We start from the raw sequence: 16036 nt of genomic DNA on the forward strand, positions 1-16036 counted from the left end.
AGGAGCTAAGGTAAGGTGCTAGCTAGCATTGTTTTTAATAAGACACGTTTAATCTTAACATAATCACTAGTTAACTACACATGGTTGATGATATTACAAGTTTATCTAGCTTGTCCTGCGTGGCATATAATCGATGCGGTGCCTGTTAATTTATCATTGAATCACAGCCTACTTCGCCAAACGGTGATTTAACAAGCGCATTCGTGAAAAAAGCACTGTCGTTGCACCAATGTGTACCTAACCATAAACATCAACGCCTTTCTTAAAATCAATACACAAGTATATATTTTTAAACCTACATATTTAGTTAATATTGCCTGTTTAACATGAATTTCTTTTAACTAGGGAAATTGTGTCACTTCTCTTGTGTTCTGTGCAACAGAGTCAGGGTATATGTAGCAGTTTGGGCCGTCTGGCTCATTGCAAACTGTGTGAAGACTATTTCTTCCTAACAAAGACAGCCAACTTTGCCAAACGGATATAATTTAACAAAAGCGCATTTGCGAAAAAAAGCACAATCGTGCTTAAAATCAATACACAGAAGTATTTTTTTTTTTAAACCTGCATATTTAGTTAAAAGAAATTCATGTTAGCAGGTAATATTAACTAGGGAATTTGTGTCACTTCTCTTGCGTTCATTGCACGCAGAATCAGGGTATATGCAACGGTTGGGCCGCCTGGCTCGTTGCGAACTAATTTGCCAGAATTTTACATTATTATGACATACCATTGAAAGTTGTGCAATGTAACAGCAATATTTAGACTTATGGATGCCACCCATTACATAAAATACGGAACACTTCCATATTTCACTGAAAGAAAAAACCTTTGTTTTCGAAATGATAGTTTCCGGATTTGACCATATTAATGACCTAAGGCTCGTATTTCTGTGTGTTATTATATTATAATTAAGTCTATGATTTGATAGAGCAGTCTGACTGAGCAGTGGTAGGCAGCAGCAAGCTCGTAAGCATTCATTCAAACAGCACTTTCCTGCATTTGCCAGCAGCTCTTCGCAATGCTTCAAGCATTGTGCTGTTAATGACTTCAAGCCTATCAACTCCCGAGATTAGGCTGGCAATACTAAAGTACCTATTAGAACATCCAATAGTCAAAGGTGTATATGAAATACAAATGGTATAGAGAGAAATAGTCCTATAATAACTACAACCTAAAACTTCTTACATGGGAATATTGAAGACTCATGTTAAAAGGCACCACCAGCTTTCATATGTTCTCATGTTCTGAGCAAGGAACTTAAATGTTAGCTTTTTTACATGGCATATATTGCACTTTTACTTTCTTCTCCAACACTTTGTTTTTGCATTTAAACCGAATTGAATTTATTTGAGACTAAATTGATTTTATTTATGTATTATATTAAGTTAAAATAAGTGTTCATTGTTCATTCAGTATTGTTGTAGTTGTCATTATTTATATATATATATATATATATATATATATATATATATATATATATATATACGGCTGATTAATTAGTAACGGCTTTTTTTTGGTCCAACAATCGGTATCCGCGTTGAAAAATCATAATCGGTCGACCTCTATTTCTATCCAATGGTACCAATTATATGCATATCCTGGCTTCTGAGCCTGAGTAACAGGCAGTTTACTTTGGGCACGTCAGTCAGACAGGAAGTGGAGAAAAATAGACCCTAGGCTGAAGAAGTTTTAATGCAGACAGAGAAGAGCTCAACTTCTTAATCATCGCCTCAATTTTGTCCTGCACATGAATATAGTTGTGGAGAGTACCTGTAATCCTAGATTCAGATCATTCAGGCGAGGAAAAAACCTCACTCAGATAGGCCAGTCGTGACAAGTGAAAATTATGGTCAGTAAAGACAACTTTAAGCTCGTCTCTCAATAAAAAAAAAAATAAACATGTCACAATACTATGCCCCTTGGTAACGCTTTTGCAACATACAGAAGTGTGCTGGTTATATGGTCGCTTCCCATATCATTGCATAGTGCATAAAATACACGAGAGTTCAGAGGCCTTGCTTTTACAGAGTTAACCATTTTCACTGTTGTGTCCAAAATATATTTCAAGCTGTCAGGCATTCCCTTGGCAGCAAGAGCCTCTTGATGGATGCTGCAGTGTACCCAAGTGGCGTTGGGAGCAAGTGCTTGCACGCTCATTACCACTCCACTATGTCTCCCTGTTATGGCATTTGCGCCATCAGTACAGATACCAACACATCTTGACCACCAAAGTCCATTTGATGTCACAAAGCTGTCAAGTACTTTAAAAAATATCCTCTCCTGTTGTCCTGGTTTCCAGTGGTTTGCAGAAGAGGATGTCTTCCTTAATTGACCCCCCCATAAACGTAACGGACATATACCAGGAGCTGTGCCAGGCCCGCCATGTCCGACTCATCCAGCTGTAACGCATAGAATTCACTGGCTTGTATGCGAAGCAGTAATTGTTTCAAAACATCTCCTGCCATGTCACTTATGCATCGTGAAACAGTGTTGTTTGATGAAGGCATTGTCTATATATTTTTTGGGGTCCTTTTCCCCCAGCATTGTCCCACCCATATCTGCGGCAGCAGGAAGAATTAATTGTATGGGGCTTGCCTGTTCTAGCCACTCGGTAGCTCACCATATCAGACTCTTCTAGACCTCTATTATTAATGGTATCTGTTGCTTTTATACATGTCTTACTACTCGAAAGTCGTCTTAATTCTCGCTCAAACTCCCGTGGCTTATTTTTTAAATTGGCATGTTTTGTTTCTAAATGACTGCGCAAGAGTGAAGGTTTCATTGAGTTGTGAGATAGTACTTTTGCACATATAACACACTGTGGCTGTGGAAAGGCACTACTCCCAATATAAGTCAACCCCAAATTAATGTAGTTCTCATCATATATATATTAAATGGTCCAACGTCCCTGTCTGTTCGGTGCTTTCCCGGGTAAGGGGGCAGTAGCTCTTCGGCTGCATCAGATTCACAACTGTCAGTGTCCATGCTAGCTGGGCTAAAAACATGTAGAATTACTGATGCTAGCATTGGATGTGCTCGTGGAAGCAGAACAACTTGTGTCGTCGACAGATGCAGGTGTAGTACTGCTGGTAGTAGCAGTACTACCAGTAAAGCAGTTATGTGTCTAGGGACGTGGGCCTTACTTTTTTTTACCATTTATACAATTTTTGAGCAAACTGAATGAGCAGAAGCTACGTTTGGCTACATTCGGACCGTTAGTGGAATTCCCGTGAGAGTAATGGTTAATGTGATTGGATGTTAGTTATTTGACGAGGCTACCTGTATATGTAATTGTGTTGTTATTTCGCTGAACACTAGATGGTTGAATTTAATTTTTGGCATTAAAACGAGGCTGCTCAGGCAAGGAACAAAAACTCACCCAAATGTATAGCCCCGATGAAAAATATAAATGGACTGTTTGAAAATGTGAAGAAAAAAATGTGAATCACATTTTTATTTGGCGTACCCCTGACGGCAGGGTTACGCATACACCAGTTTGGGAACCCTGCTCTACCATAAGCCATTTTGGAGAATTTGGCAGTATGTCCAACCTGCTTCACAAGCGCAATGTTTATGGCGTCCTGTGGGTGAGCGGTTTGCTGATGTCAACGTTGTCAACAGAGTGCCCGGTGGTGGCATGGTATGGGCAGGTATAAGCTACGGACAACGAACACAATTAAAATGTATCGATGGCAATTTGAATGCACAGGGATACCGTGACGAGATTCAGTGACCCATTGTCATGCCATTCATCCACTATAATCACCTCATTTTTCAGCATGATAATGCACGGTTCAATGTCGCAAGAATCTGTACACAATTCCTGGAACCTGAAAATATCCCAGTTCTTCCATGGCCTGCATACCATCCAGACATGTCACCCATTGAGCATGTTTGGGATGCTCTGGATCGGAGTGTACGACAGCGTATTCCAGTTCCCACCAATATCGAACAACTTCGCATAGCCATTGAAGAGGAGTGTAACAACATTCCACAGGCCACAATCAACAGCCTGATCAGCTCTTTTGTTCAGTATAATATTAGGTTTTGGTTGAAGATCTAAAAACAATCCATGTCAAATATATTCAAAAATAGAGATAATCAGAAAGGGGGCAAATACTTTTTCACTGCACTGTATGTGATTACAGCAATTAGCATTAGCCTAATAGGCTTGTCCCAGTGTCTGCGTCAGGCCCATTATCGCTAACCAAAGGCGACAGCTGCTAATGCTACTCTCCTCCCCAACAAACCTGAGGTTGAACGCTGAACGATTTCACAGGAAATGCTCAGCTCTTTTCTTAATTTAATATCGACTCTAAATTGTGGAGCTGCCCATTGCTCCCCGCAGATACACTGTGAGCATTAGGCCCCACCGTTCGAAACCGTTCAGTGATAGCATAGCCCTTTCTCCTCAGAGAGAGGGAACTGGATGGATGGACGGGAGGGGAGGAAAGTAAAAACGAGGGGGCCGTGAAGGGCAGTTGCAGCTCAGTGGGGTTGTATTAGGGCTCAAGAGGGACAAAGCTGACCTCACAATAATCAAGATGGCGCCAGAGGGGATGGCTGCTGTCTTATCGGCTCATAACCAACCATGCTATTTTGTTAGTTTTTTTGTGTTGTTCGTAACTTATGTACATCATTTTTTTGTGTATAATACCTATAAACTGAATGTAGAAGCCTAAGTGTTATTGTTTATTAGTTTCCTCCAATCAGGGGAGGGGTGGAAGGGTTTGCAAGGAATAATAAATACATGTATTTATTATTCCTTGCAAACCCTTCCACCCCTCCCCCGATTGGAGGAAACTAATAAACAATAACACTTAGGCTTCTACATTCAGTTTATAGGTATTATACACATTTTAGAGACACAATCTATTTAACAATAGTTATTTTGTTTGTTTTTAGTCCTTTATTTCTGATGTCCATCCAGTTTGATTTCTATTTGTAACTGTGCTATTTCACAACATTTCTGAACCTATATACATTTTACAGACCCCGTATGCTTTACATTGGTTATCTTGTTATTAGTCCCACCCTTCAGCTCCATTCAACCCTTCCCATTTATCTCTTAACACCATCCATTTTGGATTTCTATTTGCCATATATTTTTCAACTGAGCTTTGATTCTTCTCAAAAATACTGAACCTTTCTATTCTCATAGCTTCTACAGATTGAAAATTAAAGAAACATTTTTGCTAAATAATTATATTATTGATTGATTGACTGACTTTTCAAATCACCCAGTATTGCTATCTGCAGCGTTAGTTCTAGGTAAATGTTGCTGCTACTGAAAAGAGCTTCTGGACATCAGAACTGCGATTACTCACCTCAGTTTTGACAGTTTTTCTTCAATGAGTCGGTACGGGGGGGATATTCTACAGACACCTGACCAGTCCCATATCCCCGTCATTCGCTGGAGAAGGAAACCGATATTTTGCAGAAAAAGATCTGGGTGCCTTCTGAGGATCAGGCGACGAGTAGCTAATCTACCTTTGCCTTCCGTCCTGCAAGCTAACGTTAAATCACTGGAAAATAAATGGGACGAACTGAACGCACATATATCCTACCAATGGGACATTAAAAACTGTAATATCTTATGTTTCACTGAGTTGTTGCTGAACGACGATATTAAGAAAATACAGCTGGCGGGTTGTACACTATTGACAGGATAGAACAGCAACATCTGGTATGACACGGGGCGGGGGCCTAGGCATATATGTAAACAACAGCTGGTGCACGATATCCAAGGAAGTCTCAAGGTTTTGCTCGCCAAAGGTACAGTATCTCATGATAAGCTGTAGACCACACTATCAACCTAGAGAGTTTTCATCTGTATTTTTCGTATCTGTCCACATACCACCACAGACCGATGCTGGCACTCAATGAGCTGTATACCGCCATAAGCAAACAGGAAAACGCTCATCCAGAGTCGGCGCTCCTAGTGGCCGTGGATTTTAATGCAGGGAGTTTCACCTAATTTCTATCAGCATGTTAAATGTGCAACCAGAGGGAAAACAATTCTAGACCACCTTTACTCCACACACAGAGACGCGTACAAAGCTCTCCCTCGGCCTCCATTTGGCAAATGCTTACAAGCAAAAATTAAAGCAGGAAGCACCATTATAAAAACATTGGTCAGATGAAACAGATGCTAAACTACAGGACTGTTTTGCTAGCACAGACTGGAATATGTTCCGGGATTCTTCCGATGGCATTGAGGAGTACACCACATCAGTCACTGGGTTTATCAATAAGTGCATCGAGAACGTCGTCCCCACAGTGACTGTACGTACATACCCCAACCAGAAGCCATGGATTACAGGCAACATTCGCACTGAGCTAAAGGGTAGGGCTGCCGCTTTCAAGGAGGGAGACTCTAACCCGGAGGCTTATAAGAAATCTCGCTATGCCCTCCGACGAATCATTAAACAGGCGAAGCGGCAATACAGGACTAAGATCGAATCGTACTACACCGGTTCTAACGCTCGTCGGATGTGACAGGGCTTGGAAACTATTACACACTACAAATGGAAGTGCAGCCGAGAGCTGCCCAGTGACATGAGGCTACCAGACGAGCTAAATAACTTATATGCTCGCTTCTAAGCAGGTAACATTGAAACATGCATGAGACCACCAGCTGTTCCAGATGACTGTGTGATCACGCTCTCCGCAGCCAATGTGAGTAAGACCTTTTAAACAGGTCAACATTCACAAGGCCGCAGGGCCAGACAGATTTCCAGGATGTGTACTGCGAGCATGCGCTGACCAACTGGCAAGTGTCTACACTGACATTTTCAACCTGTCCCTGACTGAGTCTGTAATACCAACATGTTTCAAGCAGACCACCATAGTCCCTGTGCCCAAGAACACTAAGGTAACCTGCCAAATGACTACCGACCCGTAGCACTCACTTCTGAAGCCATGAAATGCTTTGAAAGGCTGATAATGGCTCACATCAACACCATTATCCCAGAAACCCTAGACCCACTCTAATTTGCATACTGCACCAACAGATCCAAAGATGATACAATCTCTATTGCAATACACACTGCCCTTTCACACCTTGACAAAAGGAACACCTATGTGAGAATGCTGTTCATTGACTACAGCTCAGCGTTCAACACCATAGTGCCCTCAATGCTCATCACTAAGGTAAGGACCCTGGGACTAAACACTTTCCTCTGCAACTGGGTCCTAGACTTCCTGACGGGCCACTCCCAGGTGGTAATGGTAGGTAGCAACACATCCGCCACGCTGATCCTCAACACAGGGGTCCCTCAGGGGTGAGTGCTCAGTCCCCTCTTGTACTCTCTGTTCGCTCGTCACTGCAATGCCAGGCACGACTCCAACACCAAGTTTGCTGATGACACAACAGCGGTAGGCCTGATCACCAACAACAATGAGACAGCCTATAGGGAGGAGGTCAGAGACCTGGCCGTGTGGTGCCAGGACAACAACCTCTCCCTCAGCGTGATCAAGACAAAGGAGATGATTGTGGACTAAAGGAAAAGACAGACTGAGCACGCCCCCATTCTCATCGATGGAGCTGTAGTGGAGCAGGTTGAGAGCTTCAAGTTCCAAAAAACTAACATGGTCCAAGCACACCAAGACAGTCGTGAAGAGGGCACTACAAAACCTATTCCCCCTCAGGAGACTGAAAAGATTTGGCGTGGGTCCTCAGATCCTCAAAAGGTTCTACAGCTGCACCATGGGCGAGCATCTTGACGGGTTGCATCACTGCCTGGTATGGCAACTGCTCGGCCACCCCCCCCCCCCCCCCCCCCTTCTACGCTGCTGCTACTCTCTGTTATTATCTATGCATAGTTACTTTAATAACTCTCCCTACATGTACATATTACCTCGACACCAGTGCCTCTGCACGTTGACTCTGTACCGATACCCCCTGTATATAGCCCCGACATTTTATTTACTGCTGCTCTTTTAATTATTTGTTATTCTTATCTCTTACTTTTTTGTGGGTGGGTATTTTCTTAACTGCATTATTTGTTAAGGGCTTGTAAGTCAGCATTTCACTGTAAGGTCTACTACACCTGCTGTATTCGGCACATGTGACAAATAACATTTGATTTGAAGCAGTCACAGGCAGTTTATGAAATAGCATTGTGCTACATGGCTAAGGAAACACCCAGCTTCAGTGAAGGAGCCATAAAACCCCTTTAGATCGACACAGCAATTAAATTCATGCTCTGAGTATAGATACATGTGCCACTCCCCAGTTTGGTGTGTACCGTACAGTGCCAGTCAAAAGTTTGGACACACCTACTCATTCAAGGGTTTTTCTTTATTTTTTTACTATTTTCTACATTGTAGAATAATTGTCAAGACATAAACTATGAAATAACACATATGGAAACATTTAGATTCTTAATAGCCACCCTTTGCCTTGATGACAGCTTTGCACACGCTTGGCATGAGGTAGTTTCATGAGGTAGTTACCTGGAATGCATTTCAAATAACAGGTGTCTTGTTAAAAGTGAATTTGTGGAATTTCTTTCCTTCCTAATGTGTTTGAGCCAATCAGTTGTGTTGTGACAAGGTAGGGGTAATTTACAGAAGATAGCCCTATTTGGTAAAAGACCAAGTCCATATTATGCCAAGAACACCTCAAATAAGCAAAGAGAAATTACAGCACAACATTCCTTTAAGACATGCGGAATATTTCAAGAACTTTGAAAGTTTCTTCAAGTGCAGTCGCAAAAACCATCAAGAACTATGAAACTGGCTCTCATGAGGACCGCCACAGGAAAGGAAGACCCAGAGTTACCTCTGCTGCAGAGTATAAGTTCATTAGAGTTAACTGCACCTCATATTGCAGCCCAAATAAATGCTTCAGAGTTCAAGTAACAGACATATCTCAACATCAACTGTTCAGAGGAGACAGCGTGAATCAGGCCTTCAAGGTCGATTTGCTCCAAAGAAACCACTACTAAAGGACTCCAATAAGAACACGAGCAATGGACAGTAGACTGGTGGAAATGTGTTCTTTGGTCTGGAGTCCAAATTTGAGATTTTTGGTTCCAACTGCTCTGTCTTTGTGAGACGCAGAGAAGGTGAACGGATGCTCTCTGCATGTGTGGTTGCCACCGTGAAGCATGAAAGAAGGCACAATTCCAGGCACACTTAACCAGCATGGCTTCCACCGCATTCTGCAGTGATACGCCATCCCATCTGGTTTGCGCTTAGTGGGATTAGCATTTGTTTTCTTCAACAGGACAATGACCCAACATACATCCAGGCTGTGTAATGGCTATTTGACCGAGGAGAGGGATAGAGTGCTGCATCAGATGACCTGGCCTCCACAATCAGCCGACCTCAAGTGAGATGTTATGGGATGAGTTGGACCGCAGAATGATGGAAAAGTAGCCAACAAGTGCTCAGCATATGTCGGAACTCCTTCAAGACTGTTTGAAATGCATTCCAGGTGAAGCTGGATGAGCGAATGCCAAGAGTGTGCAAAGCTGTCATCAAGGCAAAGGGTGGCTACTTTGAAGGTTTTAAAATATAAATATATATTTTGATTTGTTACACTTTTTTTTAATACTACACTCCATATGTGTTATTTCATAGTTTTGATGTCTTTACTATTATTCTACAATGTAGAACATTTTAAAAATAAAGAAGAACCCTTTTAATGATTAGGTGTCTCTAAACTTTTGACTTGTATATGCATTAAGTGCTCACTTTCATTGCACGGCAACTTTGTCTCGTCTCCAATGGCAATGTGAATTCATGGGACTACACACATTGAGCCAAAGCTCTCTCTTTCTTTCTGTCTCTCTCGCTCTTTCTTTCTCTCTGGCCTTTTTCCAGGTATGATTTTGTGGAGATCGAGGAGCCGTCTGAGGACACCATCCTGGGCCGCTGGTGCGGGTCCCAGGTACCTGCCAGCCACATGTCCAAAGGCGGTCAGATCCGGGTGAGATTCATATCTGATGAGTACTTCCCCTCCGAGCCTGGCTTCAGCATTCGCTACTCCCTGCTCCCCATGGTAAGCCATAAGCCATCTTTCCTCTGAGCACATAAACAGCACACGCTCCCTTACATAATTACTTATTATGTAACGGCCACTGCTATTCTGTATGTTTAAACCTCTCTCGACGTGTTTGTTTTGTCCTGAGTTCATAGCTAAGTGCTGTTGTAATAGAAATTGTGACCTGTGTTGCCGTTTGATGCACCTGTGTGATTGTCTAGCTCTGGCACTGCTGTCGATCCAATCAGACAAGGTTTCAAAAAGAGGTGGTTGGTGGTGGAGTGTTAATGGTGTTGGTTGAGATTGAGCTCGGCCCAGATGGCGTCTAGACTCTCAGACACAGCATGGCCTGCTGACCCTGGTTGGATTCAATCCATGTCTTATTACCCTCCTCCGACTGGATAGAAAAATGGATTAAGAGCGGCTCTTTTTCGCTGTTTCTTCCATCCTTCCTTTCTCGGTTCAGTCAGGCTCTATTGGCAGGATGTGTGGCAATAATCCCAATTTAGTTCATGAAAGATGAAAGATCACAACTTTGGATCACATTGCTTTCACTGTCTGTTTACATCCTATGCCTCGCATCCTATTAGTCTCTCCTATTTCTCTTTTTTTACTCTCTCCCCCACTTCTCCCCATCCTCCCCCCTCCCCTCATTCTTTCTCTCCATGTCCTCATCTCAGACCACATATATAGAGCCCCCTTCATACCCACACCTTTCACTTACAAATGCCCAGAGATAAACTGAAGTGAAGGCTGCTGTTTTAATCTGTCATGTTGCAGTTGTGTGCGCCTCACTCTTAGTAAACAGCTCTTCCCTTCATTAATCTGCAATGGCCTGCAGCGCAGTGAAATCATTTCTGTTCCTGACAAGCACTAATGGCAAAAGGAAGTCAGCAATGGTGCTTTTTTTTGTCTTTGACCTTTTTATTTTTTTTCAGAGGAAGAGGCAGGATTTGGTTTATAATTACCACATTCTTTCAATTGGTTTTATTGACTCTGTTCCCTTTGGTAGATGAGCTGACATTTCTTGAAAGAAAGCGACCCGGCTCTACTTATATTACTGGTTTCTGACACCGCCCCAGTTAGAGGGGAATAAAGCAGCCTAGAGTTAAAACACACAGAAACACATGGAAACCATGTGTTTGATGTATTTGATACCATTCCACCGATTTTTAAGCTGTCACCATCCTCCTGTGGAGTGAGTCCAGTTGTTGATGGGCAGAGACAAATATGTTGCTCTCTGCCACTGCTTGAGGGAGACTGCAAGTATTGTGTGTTCTGCAGAGTCAAGAGGATGGGCAGATGTCTAGCCCCCTAAAAAAGCCGACATTGTATATCCCTTTGAGCATGCTGTATCAATACACCCGGTCACTACAAAGATACAGGTGTCCTTACTTACTCAGTTGCTGGAGAGGAAGGAAACCACTCAGAGATTTCACCATGAGCCCAGTGATGACTTTAAAATAGTTACCGTAATTTCCGGACTATTAAGCACACCTGAATATAAGCCGCACCCACTAAATTAAAAAATATATATATTATTTTGAACATAAGCCGCACATGTCTATAAGCCGCACGTGCCTACCGGTACATTGAAACAAATGAACTTTACATAGGCTTTAACGAAACACGGCTTGTAACAAAAATAAATAGGCTTTAACGAAACACGGCTTGTAACAAAAATAAATAGGCTTTAACGAAACACGGCTTGTAACAAAAAATACAAAATTTGCAGTAAGCTTTAGTTGTCTTTTTGCACTGAGTCAATTCCTCACGCTGCTGTTTCCAACGACTCATTAAGACCAAGCTCCCGTGCAGCAGCTCTATTTCCTTTTCCAACAGCCAGATCAATCGCCTTCAACTTGAAAGCTGCATCATATGCATTTCTCCGTGTCTTTGCCATGAGGGTGACAAAATGACTACCGTAATCAGAATGATGGGAAGTTTGAGAGCGCTCGATTTAATCTAAACAGTAAACAAAAAAGTTGTTTGACCTTAACCCGTTCGGCAATTTCATTGGTCTAATGAAAGCTTCATGCCGGCAAAAAAACTGAGCCCGTCACAGAATGTGTTTTTTTGGAAACAAAAATTGAAAGCTGGAAAAATCCATATATTAGCCGCGTCATTGTTTAAGCTGCGAGGTTCAAAGCCTGGGGAAAAAAGTTGCAGCTTATAGTCCGGAATTTACGGTAGTTTAAATTACTTTGATAGGAGAAAACTGTGGATGGATCAACAGCATTGTAGTTACTCCAAAATACTAACCTAATACCTCGTGCATGTGTGGCCAACTAAATATAAACAGTCTGAGTATCCCCAGAGATGTATACAGTGCCTTCAGAAAGTATTCATACCCCTTGACTTATTCCACATTTTGTTGTTACAGCATGAATTCAAAATGGATGAAATGTTTATTTTTTCGCACCCATCTACACACAATATCCCATAATACCAAAGTGAAAACATGATTTTAGATTTTTTTTGCACATCTCATTTACATAAGTACAGTATTGACACCCCTAAGTCAATAGTTTGTAAAAGCATCTTTGGAAGCGACTACAGCTGTGAGTCTTTTTGGGTAAGTCTCTAAGAGCTTTCCACACCTGGATTGTGCAACATTTGCCAAACATTTGCCCATTAAGCTCTGTAAAATTGGTTGTTGATCATTGCTCGACAACAATTTTCAGGTCTTGCTGTAGATTTATGTTAAAACTAACTCAACCACTCAGGAATATTCACTGTCTTCTTGGTAAGCAACTCCAGTGTAGATTTAGACCGTGTGTTTTAGGTTATTGTCCTGAAAGTGTCTGGAGAGTGGTACTCAGTAATGTGTTGTATTGGATTTGCCCCAAACATAACACTTTGTATTCAGGACAACAAGTTAATTGCTTTGCCACATTTTTTGAAGTATAACTTAAGTGCCTTGTTGCAAACAGGATGCATGTTTTGGAATATTTGATATTTGAACTCCCAGACAGTCTCATATATATATATATATATATATATATATATATATATATATATATATATATATATATATATATATATATATATACTGCTCAAAAAAATAAAGGGAACACTTAAACAACACAATGTATCTCCAAGTCAATCACACTTCTGTGAAATCAAACTGTCCACTTAGGAAGCAACACTGATTGACAATACATTTCACATGCTGTTGTGCAAATGGAATAGACAACAGGTGGAAATTATAGGCAATTAGCAAGACACCCCCAATAAAGGAGTGGTTCTGCAGGTGGGGACCACAGACAACTTCTCAGTTCCTATGCTTCCTGGCTGATGCTTTGGTCACTTTTGAATGCTGGCGGTGCTTTCACTCTAGTGGTAGCATGAGACGGAGTCTACAACCCACACAAGTGTCTCAGGTAGTGCAGCTCATCCAGGATGGCAAATGAATGCGAGCTGTGGTAAGAAGGTTTGCTGTGTCTGTCAGCGTAGTGTCCAGAGCATGGAGGCGCTACCAGGAGACAGGCCAGTACATCAGGAGACGTGGAGGAGGCCGTAGGATGGCAACAACCCAGCAGCAGCACCGCTACCTCCGCCTTTGTGCAAGGAGGAGCAGGAGGAGCACTGCCAGAGACCTGCAAAATGACCTCCAGCAGGCCACAAATGTGCATGTGTCTGCTCAAACGGTCAGAAACAGACTCGATCAGGGTGGTATGAGGGCCCGACGTCCACAGGTGGGGGTTGTGCTTACAGCCCAACACCGTGCAGGACGTTTGGCAGACGTGACAGTCTAGAGATGCCGTGGAGAATGTTCTGCTGCCTGCAACATCCTCCAGCATGACCGGTTTGGCGGTGGGTCAGTCATGGTGTGGGGTGGCATTTCTTTGGGGGGCCGCACAGCCCTCCATGTGCTCGCCAGAGGTAGCCTGACTGCCATTAGGTACCGAGATGAGATCCTCAGACCCCTTGTGAGACCATATGCTGGTGCGGTTGGCCCTGGGTTCCTCCTAATGCAAGACAATGCTAGACCTCATGTGGCTGGAGTGTGTCAGCAGTTCCTGCAAGAGGAAGGCATTGATGCTATGGACTGGCCCGCCCGTTCCCCAGACCTGAATCCAATTGAGCACATCTGGGACATCATGTCTCGCTCCATCCACCAACGCCACGCTGCACCAGACTGTCCAGGAGTTGGCGGATGCTTTAGTCCAGGTCTGGGAGGAGATCCCTCAGGAGACCATCCGCCACCTCATCAGGAGCATGCCCAGGCATTGTAGGGAGGTCATACAGGCACGTGGAGGCCACACACACACTACTGAGCCTCATTTTGACTTGTTTTAAGGACATTACATCAAAGTTGGATCAGCCTGTAGTGTGGTTTTCCACTTTAATTTTGAGTGTGACTCCAAATCCAGACCTCCATGGGTTGATAAATTGGATTTCCATTGATTATTTTTGTGTGATTTTGTTGTCAGCACATTCAACTATGTAAAGAAAAAAGTATTAAGATTATTTCATTCATTCAAATCTAGGATGTGTTATTTTAGTGTTCCCTTTATTTTTTTGAGCAGTGTATATATATATATATATCTTATTACGGTGACCACGGTCATTTGGCTGGATAATTACCGTCATCCAAAATTCCATGACCGTCACAGCCCTCAGAGTTCCAAACCTCTCTGCCAATTACAGCTAGTTTCCCGTTTTCCCCTCCCCACTCAGACCACTCCCAGACAGTTCTTGCAAAATGATTGCTTGAGAAATAGTTTTTAGCTAAAAGACTGTTATTTTTTTGTAAAACTATTACAGTAATGTGCTTAATTGTTACTCAGAAATTATTTGATATTGATATAAAAATGTCTGCATTGGGCCTTCAACGTGAACCATTCCACTTTCGTCACCCAAAATTCAATCAAATACTTTCATACCATAAAGGTGATGTAATGTGAGTCCATATTCTACACCGTATATTGTGTACATCCAGCTATATTCATTAGATTAAATCTGCAGTCCTCAATGCTAAATTGAAGGAGTCCACCCACACATACATACTGTATACAGGCCTGACCTGACCTTAATTCTAAGAGCATTTCATACAACTTGCCCTAAACATTTATAATAATTAAAATTAAATTGGTGGTTTAGTACTTGGAACCCACATTTCTACAATAGGAGACCATACAGAGGAAGCAGTTTCTGTTCATTACACTTTAATGACATCTGTCAAGTCCAATAGCATGCCCATGTGAATGTGACTACAACTGATGTCACTAGCTTCAGCCATGTTCCAGTTTAAAGATTATCCATTAGGATTGTTCAATGATCCAAAGTGTCATTAGATTCAAACTTTTCACAGTAGAATTTCCAAAGTCCTGCAGATATAGACTAAAACATCCAATCCAGTGAATTTGAGACCACTTGCTAGCCATGCTCCCTTCCTTGACCAAGACTGTTGTTAGTCAAAATATTTTTCCTATCACTACCTTGGAGAACATTTATGATCCACCATATCATAAATCTCACAAAGTCTTTTTTGAGTGGACCTTTGATACTGCCAATTTTTTATCAATGAAAAACATCTGTGGCATTGACAACTGGCTGGGTGCTGCAGTGCTTCCACTCCAATATCCCATCTCAATTTACACATCAATGAATACTGGAAAGTAATTTATGAAGCATATCCTCTGGAAATGATTTAATAGCTATGTTTCTCTTTGATGTGTGATACCCTGCTCAGAACTTTATTTATTTCCCTGAGTTGTTCACTAAAGCACTTGTGCATGCCCGGACCTTTCAATCTCTGCTAAATGAGTTTCATTGTCTCCCTCTGTAAGAAAGGCAGTGTTTGTCTTTCTCTGCTCATGCAAAAAAGCAACAGAAGCCTGGTTTGGTGTTTTATATACACTGACTGCACAAAACATGAGGAACACCTTCCTAATATTGAGTTGCACCCCTTTTTGCCCTCAGAACAGCCTCAATTCGTTGGGGCATGGACTACAAGGCGTCAAGCGTTCCACAGGCATGCTGGCCCATGTTGACGCCCATGCTTCCCACAGTTGTTTCAAGTTGGCTGGTGTCCTTTAG

At 42.2% G+C, this 16036-nt stretch overlaps 1 protein-coding gene across 1 annotated transcript in view; it reads left to right on the forward strand.

Annotated features, from left to right (window-relative positions):
• The window catches only part of pdgfc (platelet derived growth factor c), a 154294-nt gene that overhangs the window by 117713 nt on the left and 20545 nt on the right, over nt 1-16036 (forward strand). The window contains exon 3 of the mRNA XM_014211934.3: nt 9832-10009. Coding sequence (XP_014067409.2) covers nt 9832-10009 — 178 coding nt within the window. The remainder of the gene's footprint in view (nt 1-9831; nt 10010-16036) is intronic.

This window comes from Salmo salar, chromosome 09 (genome assembly GCF_965601325.2).
Source record: "Salmo salar chromosome 09, fSalSal1, whole genome shotgun sequence".
Lineage (NCBI taxonomy): Eukaryota > Metazoa > Chordata > Actinopteri > Salmoniformes > Salmonidae > Salmo > Salmo salar.